At 37.9% G+C, this 13,324-nt stretch overlaps 1 protein-coding gene across 1 annotated transcript in view; it reads right to left on the bottom strand.

Annotated features, from left to right (window-relative positions):
* LOC130599204 (histone H1A-like) overlaps positions 1-13,324 on the bottom strand; it is a 95,428-nt gene that overhangs the window by 45,640 nt on the left and 36,464 nt on the right. Inside the window, exons 6-9 of the mRNA XM_057409478.1 lie at positions 12,372-12,404; positions 10,970-10,996; positions 3,206-3,253; positions 278-301 (exon numbers count right to left, since the gene is read on the bottom strand). Of these exons, the coding sequence (XP_057265461.1) occupies positions 278-301; positions 3,206-3,253; positions 10,970-10,996; positions 12,372-12,404 (132 nt within the window). The remainder of the gene's footprint in view (positions 1-277; positions 302-3,205; positions 3,254-10,969; positions 10,997-12,371; positions 12,405-13,324) is intronic.

Genomic DNA, 13,324 nt, shown 5'->3' with positions numbered 1-13,324 from the left:
TTACACATCTCTTCCTTTTGTCAAGGAAGAATGTACAGTATTGGTGTTAAACTTCTTAACTGGCATAAACAGACTAGAATTTCTTAACATATCCATTGTTATTATTATTATTATTTATTATTATCAGATATGTTGCATCAGTTCTACTCTGTCTAAAAAAACATAATTTACAGTTCTGACTAGCAGCAGGAGCTCCTATACCTTTTTCTTTTCATTTATAGATTTGATATTGCTTTATCAATTATAGGGAGAAGCATTATTTAAAATGACAGCTTACTTCCTTGCTTCGTCTTTTGTTTATCTGAGGAAAGAGAAAAGAGGGGAAAGAGAAATGAAAAGAGAAAAGAAAAAGGAAATATTAGAATACATATTCACATAGAAAATTATATTTAATACAGTCAGCTAATGAAAATGTATTTAAATATATGTTGTCCAAAAATGCTTAAACATATCCTGAAAGTGATTTCCATTCTATTGCTGCTTGACAATGTATGTGAAAAAAATTCATTGTTCAGACCTAGTACCTTGCAGACACGCAAAGAAAGGAAAAAAAAAAAACAGTCTCACGTGACCTGCTTTAACTGATGGCAGTTAATTCCTTTCTTGGTAATCTTGGATATCTCATAAAAAAATCTTTGCCTTTTCCTCATTTCATTTAAATATTAATTCTCAGTTGCCTTAATAACAGGCAGTGTCTCCCTGGCAACCGTCTGACAGTTGCTCGTGTCATTTTTCAAATAGGACAAAGAATTAAAGCACTGTGTTTTCCTAGACACTTATGGCAGTTCTCCACCTTCTTGCTCTCCTTTTTACTGTTAAAAATGTTACATGTAACTTTGATTTACTACTAATAAAAGATCAGTGAACTGAAATGGTGTAGCGATATTTAGTCCATTTCCAGACCACAGGGATCTGAGGTCAAAACTGCAATAGCATGTTTGATCACTAAAACCTTCCAGTTTGAAACAATGAAGCTACACCCCAGTTGCTAGACAGACTCATGAACGTTACGTTTTCTTGCAAATATCCATGCATTTAGTGTTTTTCTTAAATTACAAATCCTAGTTCTGACCAGCTCTGAATCCCTCTACTTTTGACCTGTATCCTAATGGACTGTAGCTATCAGAACAAATTATTTAATTTCTCAATCTAAAAGGCTCAAAAATACCTTTAAGTTCAAAAACTATTTTCTGATGAATTCATACATCCCTGATTAACAAAGAGTCCTCACTTTTCTTCAGAACTTTCTGATACCTGGAATCAGTGAATTAGGTACAGTTTTCACTCAAAACATAACTCAGAGCTGCTTCCATCACCTTATATTTTACTCTTCCATGAGAAATACAATTACATGCTAATATTAAAAAAAAAACAACAACTTTCTGAAAGTTTTTTTGGCTCATTTGTCTTTGAGTGATCAACATGTTGGCAATCTGTTGTGCAGATATGAGAAGCAGAGGCAACTGCTGTCTGAAAGTATTTATGTTTGCTTCTGTGCAGCAGAGGAACTGAGCTACTGCCAGCACTTGGAAGTAGCTGCAGAAGTAGTTGTAATAGATTGCTCTTTTTCCTTTGTCTTGAAGAAACTAGATGGCTGCTATTATGGGGAGATAGTGCTGCTGCTGCTGACTGCTGTCCCCTTTTTGAGTCCTGTGGGTATCACAACCAAGGGCTTAGAAATCCCTGCTCAATGCCAACCATGTGAAACTATGGTTTGTACTGCTCTCTTTTTAAGAGAGCCTGTGTACTTTATGGCACAGTTGAAATATATTACAAATAAAGTCCCATCTAATGTTGGCACATTGTAGAAGGAACAAATCTTGCAGCAAACACAACCTCACTGCTGCATGAGGTAGCCAAACAGAAGGGAAGCAGTGCAGGTGGCTGCGAAAGCACTTTTATGTCAATGGAAAATAGTGTGGAGATACCCAGACTAACAATAACTGAAATCTGGACTAAGACCCACCTAATTATAACCTTTTCCATCACAACTAACAAGCAGCTGACAGCTTCTGCAGGGTGTCTGTGCTGGTTTAAGTAATGCTGAGTAAAGCTGAAGCTGGGAAACTGAAGAAAGAGATAATAGCTCAACTGACCAAAACTACATTACTAAGTATGGGCTATACTTCACTTTGAAGGTTACTGGCAAGTTTGGAAAAACTCCAGTATGCTAAGACTGAAATGCCAAATTCATCATCAGAGCTTTAATTGCAAATTCGAGCACGAGTAAATATGAAAATCACCTTGGTAGACAGTAACAAGCACAGTAGATTAAGATGTGTATTGTTATAAAGGAAGCCAAGGCTGATAAGCTTTGGGTATTTCTGCCAATATTTTCTACTTTGCTCCTTACCATACTAACCTAAAAAAAAGTATGAATTGCTTTTAACAAGTGTACAAGCAAGAATGCAGGAAAAGCTGAAAGTAACAACAATAATAATAGATATAATTGTATATCATGGGAAAACGCGCATCTAAATGCTACAAGGCTATCTAGACGCTTTAATTCTCCTTTTCTATTCACCACCATCACACAGTGGCTCAAGCTTTGTTTTAGCCTGGGTCTAGACCAGCCCTTGCTCTGGTTGGCTTCGGAAACTATGTAGACTTTGTGACCTTCTGAACTATGTGTTGTCAACATGTGGTTCTTGTATTCTGCTGATCTGATTCCCAAACATTCCCATTCCTGCCTCATTCATACCAATCTTATGCTTTTTGCTAAAAACGTCTACAAGTTCTGCTTTTGAAAGCTTTTGAGTTTTTCTGCAGTGGATCTTCATGGCTCTTCATGGGGCTAATGTTCCATTAGGGTTAAGCTGAGTTGACTTTAGGGGTCCTCTGCCCCTTTACCTCATTGCAAGACACTCTGAAGACTGAATATTAAAGGCTGATCCATGCCCAAGCTACAGGGGCAGAAAGCCTCTTGCAAGATCTGTGTGTCACAAAGTCCCAGCATAGGATATTTAAGTGGAAATGGGCAGTCTATTCAACCTTTTTGAGGGAGTTACATTTTTGTGGAAGCGGGACAAAGCCAGCTTCCCAGTGGAAATTCCCTGTTTGATAAATACAGCAGAGCCCTGACTAATACTTTGCAGAGCAGTGGATTTAAAGGCTGTTGTCATATAGCTGTCTGAATCTGAGGCGTTTGTTTCCGGGCCATTGTTTTTAAGAGAGACAATGGCAAAACACTTTGTTTTCTTTTTACCTTGCTCTGCTGCCTTTGTTGCTTTTTCTTCCTTCTTTTCAGGTACTCCTGCAAAACAAAGATAAAGTTTAAGTAAGATTTCTAGACTGAAGTGTTGCTCCAACAGACAAAGCTTTTCTTAATGCTTACAGATTACTTTAAGGCAAATGATTTCAAAGATTTGGAAGCAAGAGATACCTTCTCCCTTCCCCCACATCCCATACATGTCTATATAAGCATTTGACTACAAGTATTATTTATCTATCTTAAAAAGAGGAAAAGCAAAAAGGGATTTTATTTTTTTCCTTTCAGAAAAAAAATAGCAGCATTGACTTCTAGATCCCTGCTGAAACACAAGCTAAACTGCAGTACACATCACATAAGAGAGAGCAAGGCAAGCAGGTCTACTTTGCCCAGCCATGTGAGAGTTTCTCATGCAAGCATGATTTTCTGCTTGTACTACAGAAATCTGTATTCTGCATCCTTGCAAAATACTTCCCATAATCTTAATTTTAACCCTGTAGCTAGTCTCAGGGAGGACAGTGGGCCACAGCCAGATTATATGCTACAAATACATAACTGTATCACAGTTGATACTGCGATTACTGCATGAAAGAGAGAACTCAAGATTCGTCCTTCTGAAGGGCTGATAGATCTTTACTGATGCCAGTAAAGCATCAGTAAAGCATCACAGCCCAGGTGAGGCCAGGTGACATATCCAACTGACAGTTCCTAAGTCGATTTACGCAGCTTGAAAGGCAAGGGACAGAGATTATTTGTTCATGGCTCCACACTAAGGATTAAATCATCTAAGAGGAGGAGGTACAGGAAGGAATCCCTTCAAACTTTGCTGTCTTAGGAAACTTACATAAATATGTGAATCTTTTATAGTTTCTGACAATTTACAGGGCAGGTTTGGCAATGTACAAGATTTCCTGTAGATTGCTTAATATATTTAGGACAACATATGTATTTTTTCATCTAATTGAATTATTCAAGGTTAAGTCTTGCAAATACGTAAAGTTATTTTTTTAGCTGTAATTGGCACCGCTCACACATAGGTTCTATAAAGCCAAGGTTTTGTAGCCAGAATTTGTTATAATTATTATGATGAACAAGAATTATTGCTTTAGTTTTAAAACATATCATCTTCTCACAGTGTTTGAGACAAAAAATATGGCATTAAGAAAATGAGCTTCACTGTCATTGCCTTGCTTAAAAGTAGTGCAAAGAGTAAAAAAACAGCATAAATGGCAGGACGTTAAGACGGACAGTAGAAATTAGTTTACATCTGATAATATAGAAATGGCTTTGCAGCTACAAAGTATCAGCCCATAACATCTCCTCAGCTTGTTTTTTCCACCTGCCAAGCACAGAAGTATTTTCAGCATCTATTATTTTATTGCAGAAAATCACAGTTGTAAATTAAGAGCTTGGCTTTTAGAGCCAAGGTAAATACTGAGGATCGTGTTCTGTTATTATTATTTATGCTGAGAAATTCAGGAAACTTGAAGGATCTATAACGTGCCTCCAGGCATGCTGGCTGCTCTTGGAGGGATGTCCTGGTGGTACCTCTGGGGCCAGGCTTGCTGACCAGGCAGCAGTTGAGCCTTTGAACAGTTGAGCTTTTGAGCAGTTGAGCATGGTGGCCCAATCAAACCAGCTCAGTTGGTAACCTATGGCCTGTCTGCAATATCTGCAGGTGGGCTGGAGCCAAAAGAAGGATCTTCTGTTCACAGCAATAAACCTTTCCTGAGATTCAGTGAAACGTCAGATATGGACATATGAACTACGTCATGTTGTGTGAGATGAACCAGCTCACATACATCAATCACTCCCTTGCCACTTGCTTTTGCTTATCCCAGGACACTGTGGGGTGAGCGGGTGTTTGTGACCAAGCTCCATGAAGAAAGTGAAATATTGCACCTCTGCACCTCAGTTATCTCAGGTAACTCATTTTATTGAAAATTATAATCTTCAATTTGCCTGAAAATCAAGTCTAGGCTGAAAAAGTGACTGACTGGATCCACAGGAAAAAAAGCCAAAAGTGAGTACTCCATTTCTATCGAAATACCTAACTTTATATTGATGTTACTGGACATACAGAAAGTAAAAGAGGAGCAAAGTCCGTTAATATTTATTGTAGTTCTCTGCTCTTAACATCCATGTTATTTAGGTCCACATCAGTAGGGCTACTCAAATCAGCAAGAAACTAGACACCTACAAGCATAAAAGAATCTAAGCAGCCCTGCCACTGAACAAACCAGTATCACAGTGCTTACTGAAGTGGTTAACATCTTGAATAATAACCTTATTTTAATATGGAAAAAAAAGGGTTATGAAAAAGAGCACCAGAAACCAATCCCATATGCATTCCAAAATCTACTTTTACTGTCGAAAGTTGCAAAGTAGCTAAGAGTAAAATGAATTCTTGAGAACTGTTGTTTTCTCCAAAGCATGTTTATCCTTTTTAGCTAATATTAAAGCAGTTTTGTTTTGTTCAATTTCTGAAAACCAGAATGCTGATGGAATAAAAGATGAAAATATTTTCTGGATACTGAACTGCAGGGTAGAAAAGCAATACAACATTCTGAGAAGATCAGGTATTTGGAGTCATCAAAATCATGCAGTGGTGGTAGACCATGAGTGCAGTTATGGCAAAGGAACCAGTCATCCTTGAGAAATGCTGAGGCTGCTGTTTAAAAATAAGAACTAGTACTGTTAACAGTATTCTAGCTGTCGGTGCATTCAGTAATGCTGGAACACTTCTGTGAATCTCTGTAAAGAAGAACTTGCTGAGACAGATCAGGGCTTTAGTAACTTTCAGGAACTGCAAACTAGCATTATCTGGTTATGGCAAAGAAGTATCGGGAAGGACAAAGAGGACATTGTATTATTCTCTTTGTTTCTTGAGAAGGAAGGTGTGAGCTACTTTGGTAATGCTGAGAGGTCTTTTATCATCAAAGTAATAGCTGTCACTTTAACAGTCTGTATAAATAGGTAGCCTGCACACATAGAGTTGGTGTTTTGAATAAGACTTCAAAAAAGGTTTTGAGTATGTCTAGAGAAGGAGACTCCACTTCCTGCCTGGCAGCTTGCTCCAGTGCTCTGTCACCCTCAAAGTAAAGAAGTTATTCCTCATATTCAGATAGAACTTCCTGTGTTTCAGTTTGTGCCCGTTGGCCCTTATCCTGTTGTTTTGCACTACAGAAAATCTGGCCCCAGCCATAACGACACCCACCCTTAAGACATATGTATGCATTGTTAAGATCCCTTCTGAGTCATCTCTTCTCCAGGCTAAACAGGCCCATCCCTCTGAGCCTTTCCTCTTAAAAGAGATGCTCTGGTTCCCTAATCATCTTCATAGCCCTCTGTTGGACCATCTCCAGTAGTTCCTCACCTTTCTTGAACTGGAGAGGCCAGAACTGGACACAGTACTTCAGTGTGCCTAGCTGTGTTGTCCTTCCAGCAGATAGCATAGTTGAAGTCCCCCATGAGAACAAGGGCCTGTGCATGTGAGGCTACTTCCAACTGTCTGTAGAAGGCCCAACAACTTCTTCTTTCTGATCAGGCAGGCTGAAGTAAAGCACACAACTGTGCCACATATCTTAGTCTGCCCCTTAATGCTTACCCATAAGCTCTTGACGCATCCTTCACTCAAGGCAGAGCTCGATTCATTCCATTTTCAACCCTTGCCCCTTGAAAGATGATCTCTTTGTAACAATTGATCTCACTGCAGGTGTTATCAGTTTGAAAAAATGGTCCTTTAGTCATATGACTTCAGTAAAATAGGCATTTAATAATTTATTCCTCAGCAGAAGAACACCAGATGTTAAAAAATCCCTCCAGAAAACCAAACCAAAACCACTTGCTCCCTCCTGCCTGAAATAATAAAAAATTAAATGAATGCACATAAAGGGAAAGGTAGAAATTTGTTAGGGATCCATATTTTCAGTAAATTATAGTTTTAAAAAATAGATGAGGTAAATAGAGTCCGAACTCCATTTATATTTTGTCATTAGTAAAATTTCTTGACAGCTTGGCATAATGTAGATCAAATGGATGATTTCTGTGAGGATTGTTTCTCTGATTCCATAATCTCTTGAGAATCAAATGAGAGATAGCTTAGCAGATATTGTTTTGTGCTCAAAGTAGCCAGGAGAGCAATTCATCAGTCAAATATTTCTGCAGTCTCAATAGTTCTAGGCTACAATCAAATTGTCAGAATGTTTTTATCCTAAAAGAGTCAGGTTGCATAACTAACATCCACATCAAAATATGCATTCCAAAATGTCACTGATTTTAAAGCTATTTTGAGATGTTTACTCAGTGTGAAGGAAAGCTGAAAGAAAACACTCTGACTGGAGACAATAAACACTTCACAAACTGAACCGTGAGGTCAGAAACAGGATCTCTTCATCGTGACATCACTAATATCACGAGGTCATGAACCTAAGGAGTGTCTTATGGTTTAGGAACTGTTCTATTACATGAAGAAATGAAAAAATTCCTGGCCATAGTGGCATTACAGAAACTTTTATGAGAAAATGCAACAAAACTTAATATGAACTTGATAGTTCATCAGAAGTACAAGTTAGTTGGAGTGGCCCAGACCTCCTCCATGCCAGCAGATTAATTTTTTTAATTACCAAAGAAGAGAATTTGATCAAAAGCCTTGTGTGGCTTCAGAACAGAACTGTTTGTCTTCTGTTAATATGCTTAAAAGTTTCAAAATTTGCCAACAATTACTGAATATTGGAAACCATGTTGCACCCAGAGTGTTGCTACTCTAAATGGATTAATAACAGAAAAAATGGTAAACAAGCAAATAAAGAGCAGCATTAAAGAACAAATAGAGATTCAAAAAGAGTGATTTTTTTCAGTCTTAGCTATTAAACACTATTGGAATTTGTCATCATTAATATATATTTAGAAGAAAATAATAGCATTCCTTTGTGATTTCTTACTAAGAGGTAAAAAGAACAGATGTAATATTTTAATATAAATACTATTTTCCCCTGGAGTCCAGGCTATGTTTGAGTTTCAAAATTAGCAACTTAATGTTAAAAATTAGATCCCTTGTTAGCAAGTAATTTTTTTAGAAATTAACAATTACTTCAGAGCTAACATCAGCTATTTCTCTTCAACGGTGACTGACTAAAACAAAGTTGTTATTTACTTAAATACTGGAGAATATTTTCAGGTTCAACATTCAACTGATCCTATGGATGGCCAAGACCAAAATTTTCAGTTGTGAGACTTCTCTGTTGACAACAGAAATAACAGAATCATTCTTGTTTTATATAATAGATAAATTCCTATTTATTCTTAATGAACTGTGAACTTCCTACAGATTTTGTTCGTGCCCCTTAATTCAATAGCTCATAAGGAAGAGTTCACTTCCATCTTGCAAAATGCTGAAGACATGATGAAGACTTATTACCTATACAAACGTTTGCTTCTTATCTAATAAAATATGAAATAGGGTATTCACCAGAAAAATTTGAAGCTACTCAGAGCAATAAAGCATAGAAGTAAAAGCTCCGCAGTTTCAAACCCCCTGCTAATTCTGTTTCTTTTTACAAGTGACCTAAACAAAGTAATTCTTAATAAAACTATAGACACAATCCACAAGAATAACAATTTCAAAAGATATATGACAATATTTCCCAGTAGTGGCCAAAGAAAATCTAAAGTTTGCAGAAACGGACTTAATTCTGTGAGAAACAAGTGCTTCATCAGTTCATTTTTTTCAGGCCCTGAAGGACATAGGCTTGGCAGAAATGGGTTCACAGATGTTGAGAAGTTGACTTTATATGCATACTACAACATTACAAAAGAAATAATAATGTCTCAAAAGATTTATTTAGAGGCTTCAAACAATAGGGGAAAGCAATCACCCATAGCAGCAAGTCTACCTTTATTTTCAGCTTTGGCTGTCTAGAATTTGCTAAAATATAAAAGCTTAACTCCACATACTTTTTGTTTCCCCCCCTTTAGTTTCTGTGTTTTGTCTGGTGGGAGTAGAAAGAAATACCTGAATTATTCTGCTTTGTGTTTTGCTCAACACAATTAGCTTCAGAGCAATGACAGTGTTATGAATTTAGCCCATGAAGCAGGGAACTTAAAAATATCCAGTAAAGGGAACAATATATCAGCTTTGATTTCCTTACATTAATCTCCACAGCTGTGATTCTGCATCTCTTCCTCATGCTCCAGAAGAGCACTTCACTGCCTCACAGTTCAGCCTGACTACTTATTTACTGGTTAATGTGAATGAAGCTTCAGAGACAAGCTCTGAAGTAGAAGGTGCTTGAAAAATAGCAGTGCATTAAAAACTGGTAATTCTCATTTCCCTGCATTTGTCTTGTGAGAGACAGCTTGGAGACCACAGTCCACAAGTCTAAGCATTTGATACGTGCAGTCTGTCCTGGGTTCAGCAGTAGCAGTCATTTTTCTCCTCCTTAGTAGCTGGTGCAGTGCTGTGTTTTGACTTTCGGCCTGGGAACAGAGCTGATAACAATGATGTTTTGGTTTGGCCAAGGACTTTGTGAGCCTCATGCTCTGCCAGGGAGGAGGGGAAGCCGGGAGGAAGCAGAGACAGGACACCTGACCCAAACTGACCAAAGAGGTATTCCATACCACAGCACGTCATGCCCAGGATGTAACGGAGAGTTACCTGGAAGGACTAGGATGGCAGGGTTGGAGGAAGTATCGGTTGGTGCTTGGCTGGGCTGGGAGGGGGGAGTTATCGGTCGGCTGGTGGTGAGGTGGTATATTCTCTTCCTTTGTTATTTCCTTTATCATCATTATTATTGGTGGTAGCAGCAGTGATTTGTGTTATACCTTAGTTACTAAACTGTTCTTATCTCAACCCGTGGGAGTTGCATTCTTTTGATCCTCCTTCCCATCCCTCCGGGAGTAGGGGGAGGGCAAGAAGGGGTGGGGGGAGTGAGTGAACAAGCTGTCTGCCTGTGTTTAAACCACGACACAGTCCCATTTGTTTGAAAGGGAATGTTTATAAAGCAAGGTGGTCATTGATATGAATAAAAATGGACTAAGAGTGAAGTGCAGTTTGTAACTTGCCATTCCATTTTCCATTTGTGTCTAAGATACACGTGACATCTGTAATGTTCATGAAGGCAATTCAGAGCTAGTATCTTGCATTGTATATATGGTAGAATTCAGACACCGGCATGAACAATTAAACATTTGCTCAGCTCAGACTTAAGCCCCTGATGTTCCTCACTAGTCTCAGCTTTCTGTGCCTTCTGGAAAGGAGCAAGCAATCCTTGGAGCAAGCACTGATGCTCCCACAACTCCCACCTTCTACCATCAGCAGTTATTACATGAAAGGAACATAAAAACTCTTTCACTGAACCTCACTGTAAAAATTCCTAGTCTCAGTAAAAAAAAAAACTATTCAGGCACTGGGTTTGTGCTGCAGCTGGACTGGCAAGAAGTGCCAGTCTCTATAGAAGGTTGGTTACTTCTTTCTGCCTTTAACAAAAGCCTTTTAGTTTGAGTTAGGGTTAGAAACTGAGTTTGATATAGACAGAGAATTACAGTTTTTTTAGTCCATGGACAACTCAGAGAAAAGACACCTTTTTTGTAGAGCTGCTTTGAGGTCCTGCAAGGAAGGAGCTGATGCAATTTAAAAGGTCCACTTTGTCTTAGATAATTCACACCTGCCAGCAGTTTTGTCACAAGAAGCTCCTTCATTAACAGTGGAATTAACAACAGCATTCTTCCCTTTCCATCTTAAAAACAAGTAAAGTAACCCACCTTTTGACTTCAGAGTTTCCACAGATGCTGTAAAATAAAAGAAAACATTCCAGGAAACAAATTTTGCAAATGCATAAAGAAATTATGATTGATCCTAACATCTGTTCCTTTGGTCAATATGCTACTTCTCTACGTAGAGCAGGCATTCATTTTTTTTAATGCAGACAAAAACTGACACACATATATGTCATTTTTTTGGATAGTCTCATGGCAGATGACTGATTAACCTGCAGACTAAAAGCAGTGGAAAACAAGGTCAATAGGTAAGTTATATATGGAACTTCAATATCTCCACGATTTTCAAGTAGTGAGAGAAGGAGTGAAAGCAGGTTTCGGAGTAGGCACATACCAAACATGGACATGCAATAGAAATCTCCTTTTAACAATTTCAGTAATTTTTGGAAGTTAAGGATTTTGTTTTTCTTCTTTTTAGTTTATTGAAAGCTCAAACCACAGAGCTCTTCTAGTATTAATAAAAAAGGGAATATCCAATTTTAATAGTCTTTCTTGATCTTTTTTTTTTTCAGTTTTGTTTATTATTCTTCATAATTGCATTAGCTGAATCAAAATTACTTGAACTAACACATTTTTCTTTCTTCATTATTCACACCTTCATTCTGAAGCACTGTAACAGATTTTTCTGCTATGGAAAAGGACAGAGTCATTTTTCTATAAATTGACAGTCTACAGTAGGGTTTTTTTTTTTGCTCAGAATTTATGTCTGAGAAAATAGTCATCTGATGAATGAGTCATCAAGCTTGGCTGCAAAGGGAGTTGAAAATCTTTATGCTCTCACAAATTTGGATAAACTGTAGAAGCAGATTCCAGTTAGGAATAAGAAGAGCACCAAGCTACAACAATGAAATGCTTGGTACTTGGAATAAATACAAACTAAACAATCTAAATTTTTCCTCTGCTCCACACTCTGAAGCTCTTATCTTGTGTTTTGTTCTCCATCCTGGAGAACATTTCCTGTAACCTCAAAGCAGTTCCCCTTCCTTAGAAATCTAAATCTTGTAAAAGCTGAAATAAAAAATTCTCACCCTTGTTCTTCCCAGCACCATTTGATCAGATCTTAGTTCTGGAAGACCAAACGGCTGTATGTCTGCTCCACAGCCATACACTTGCTCAAGTAACTATGATCAAATATTTATCTCTGGCTTCGTTTTTTTGTCAATTTACCTAATCCTGTCTCAAGTTAAAATATAATATAAATAATAATAATACAATATAAATAAGACTCTAAAACTTACTGACTTTCAGGACTTACCGTGTACTTTTACTTCATTCTTTGCTGTTTTGGGTGTAAAAACAAACAAAAAGAAAATATTTACTTCTGGCATGTATTAATTTAAAACATAATCATAATTAAAAAGCAAGATAACACAGGGAAAATATTCACCAATTTCTATTATTTTTTCTTTCTTGTGTGGTTCTGAAAAAGAACTTTTCTCATAATGTTTTGTTTAGTTGCCCTGGACAATCATTTCTGTGTTCCTAGCAGGAGTTTGTTGTGGAACATTCCTTTCAACTCTCAGTTCAGGTGAGCCCTTCCCTATTTTTCTGCATGCCAAAGTAAATTCTTTATTGTTGCCATCAGTCTCTTCAGTGGTTTTCACACTACCCAAACAAGGTCAGACTACCTGTTTGGATAGTGTAAAGGATAAGGTGTTAGAAGAAAACTCTAGAAACAATGCAGGCTAAAATACCTATACTTTTACTTCAAGGTGGTCTAAACGGAGAACCAGCTGAATATGCCTCAGGATACCTGTGATATGGTCCTTGCCTTTCTTTACAAGAGAGGCTGAAGAATAAGCAGAGAACCTAGTCAGGCCACTGCCACTATTGCCATGGGATAAAGACAGGTGGCCCTGGCCTCTTTTACAAAAATATACAGTGTGGTGGGAGCCATGGCAGGGTCTGGAACCTGAAGCCAAAAAACCTTATCCATTTAAACTCTGCACCCTCTGGCAAACTATGACTGGGATTTAAAATTTTTAATGGTGATTTCTGTAACATCTCTTTCCATCTTGCCAAGACAAGCTTCAAAACCCCCTCAGAGAAGGAGTAGGTGACCTACCAGGGAGAAGAGGGATAGACTGAACATGTTTCAGAAACTGACCGTAATCTACCAGCCAGGATTGATGTTCATGGTAGCAAAAAAATAGATAAGCTTTTGCTGTCTACAGATGATGTCTGCAGATGCTTTTAATCAGCTGTCCTGGGTTCAGCAGCAGCAGTCATTTTTCTCCTTCATGGTAGCTGGTGCAGTGCTGTGTTTTGACTTCCAGCCTGGGAACAGTGCTGGTGATACCGATGTTTTCGGTGGTTGCTAAGTGATGTTTACCCTGACCA

Source organism: Pezoporus wallicus, unplaced genomic scaffold (genome assembly GCF_028554395.1).
Source record: "Pezoporus wallicus isolate ANWC-B61680 ecotype Strahan unplaced genomic scaffold, APGP_CSIRO_Pwel_v1 contig_3817, whole genome shotgun sequence".
Lineage (NCBI taxonomy): Eukaryota > Metazoa > Chordata > Aves > Psittaciformes > Psittacidae > Pezoporus > Pezoporus wallicus.
This window is presented reverse-complemented; position numbering and strand designations above follow the sequence as displayed.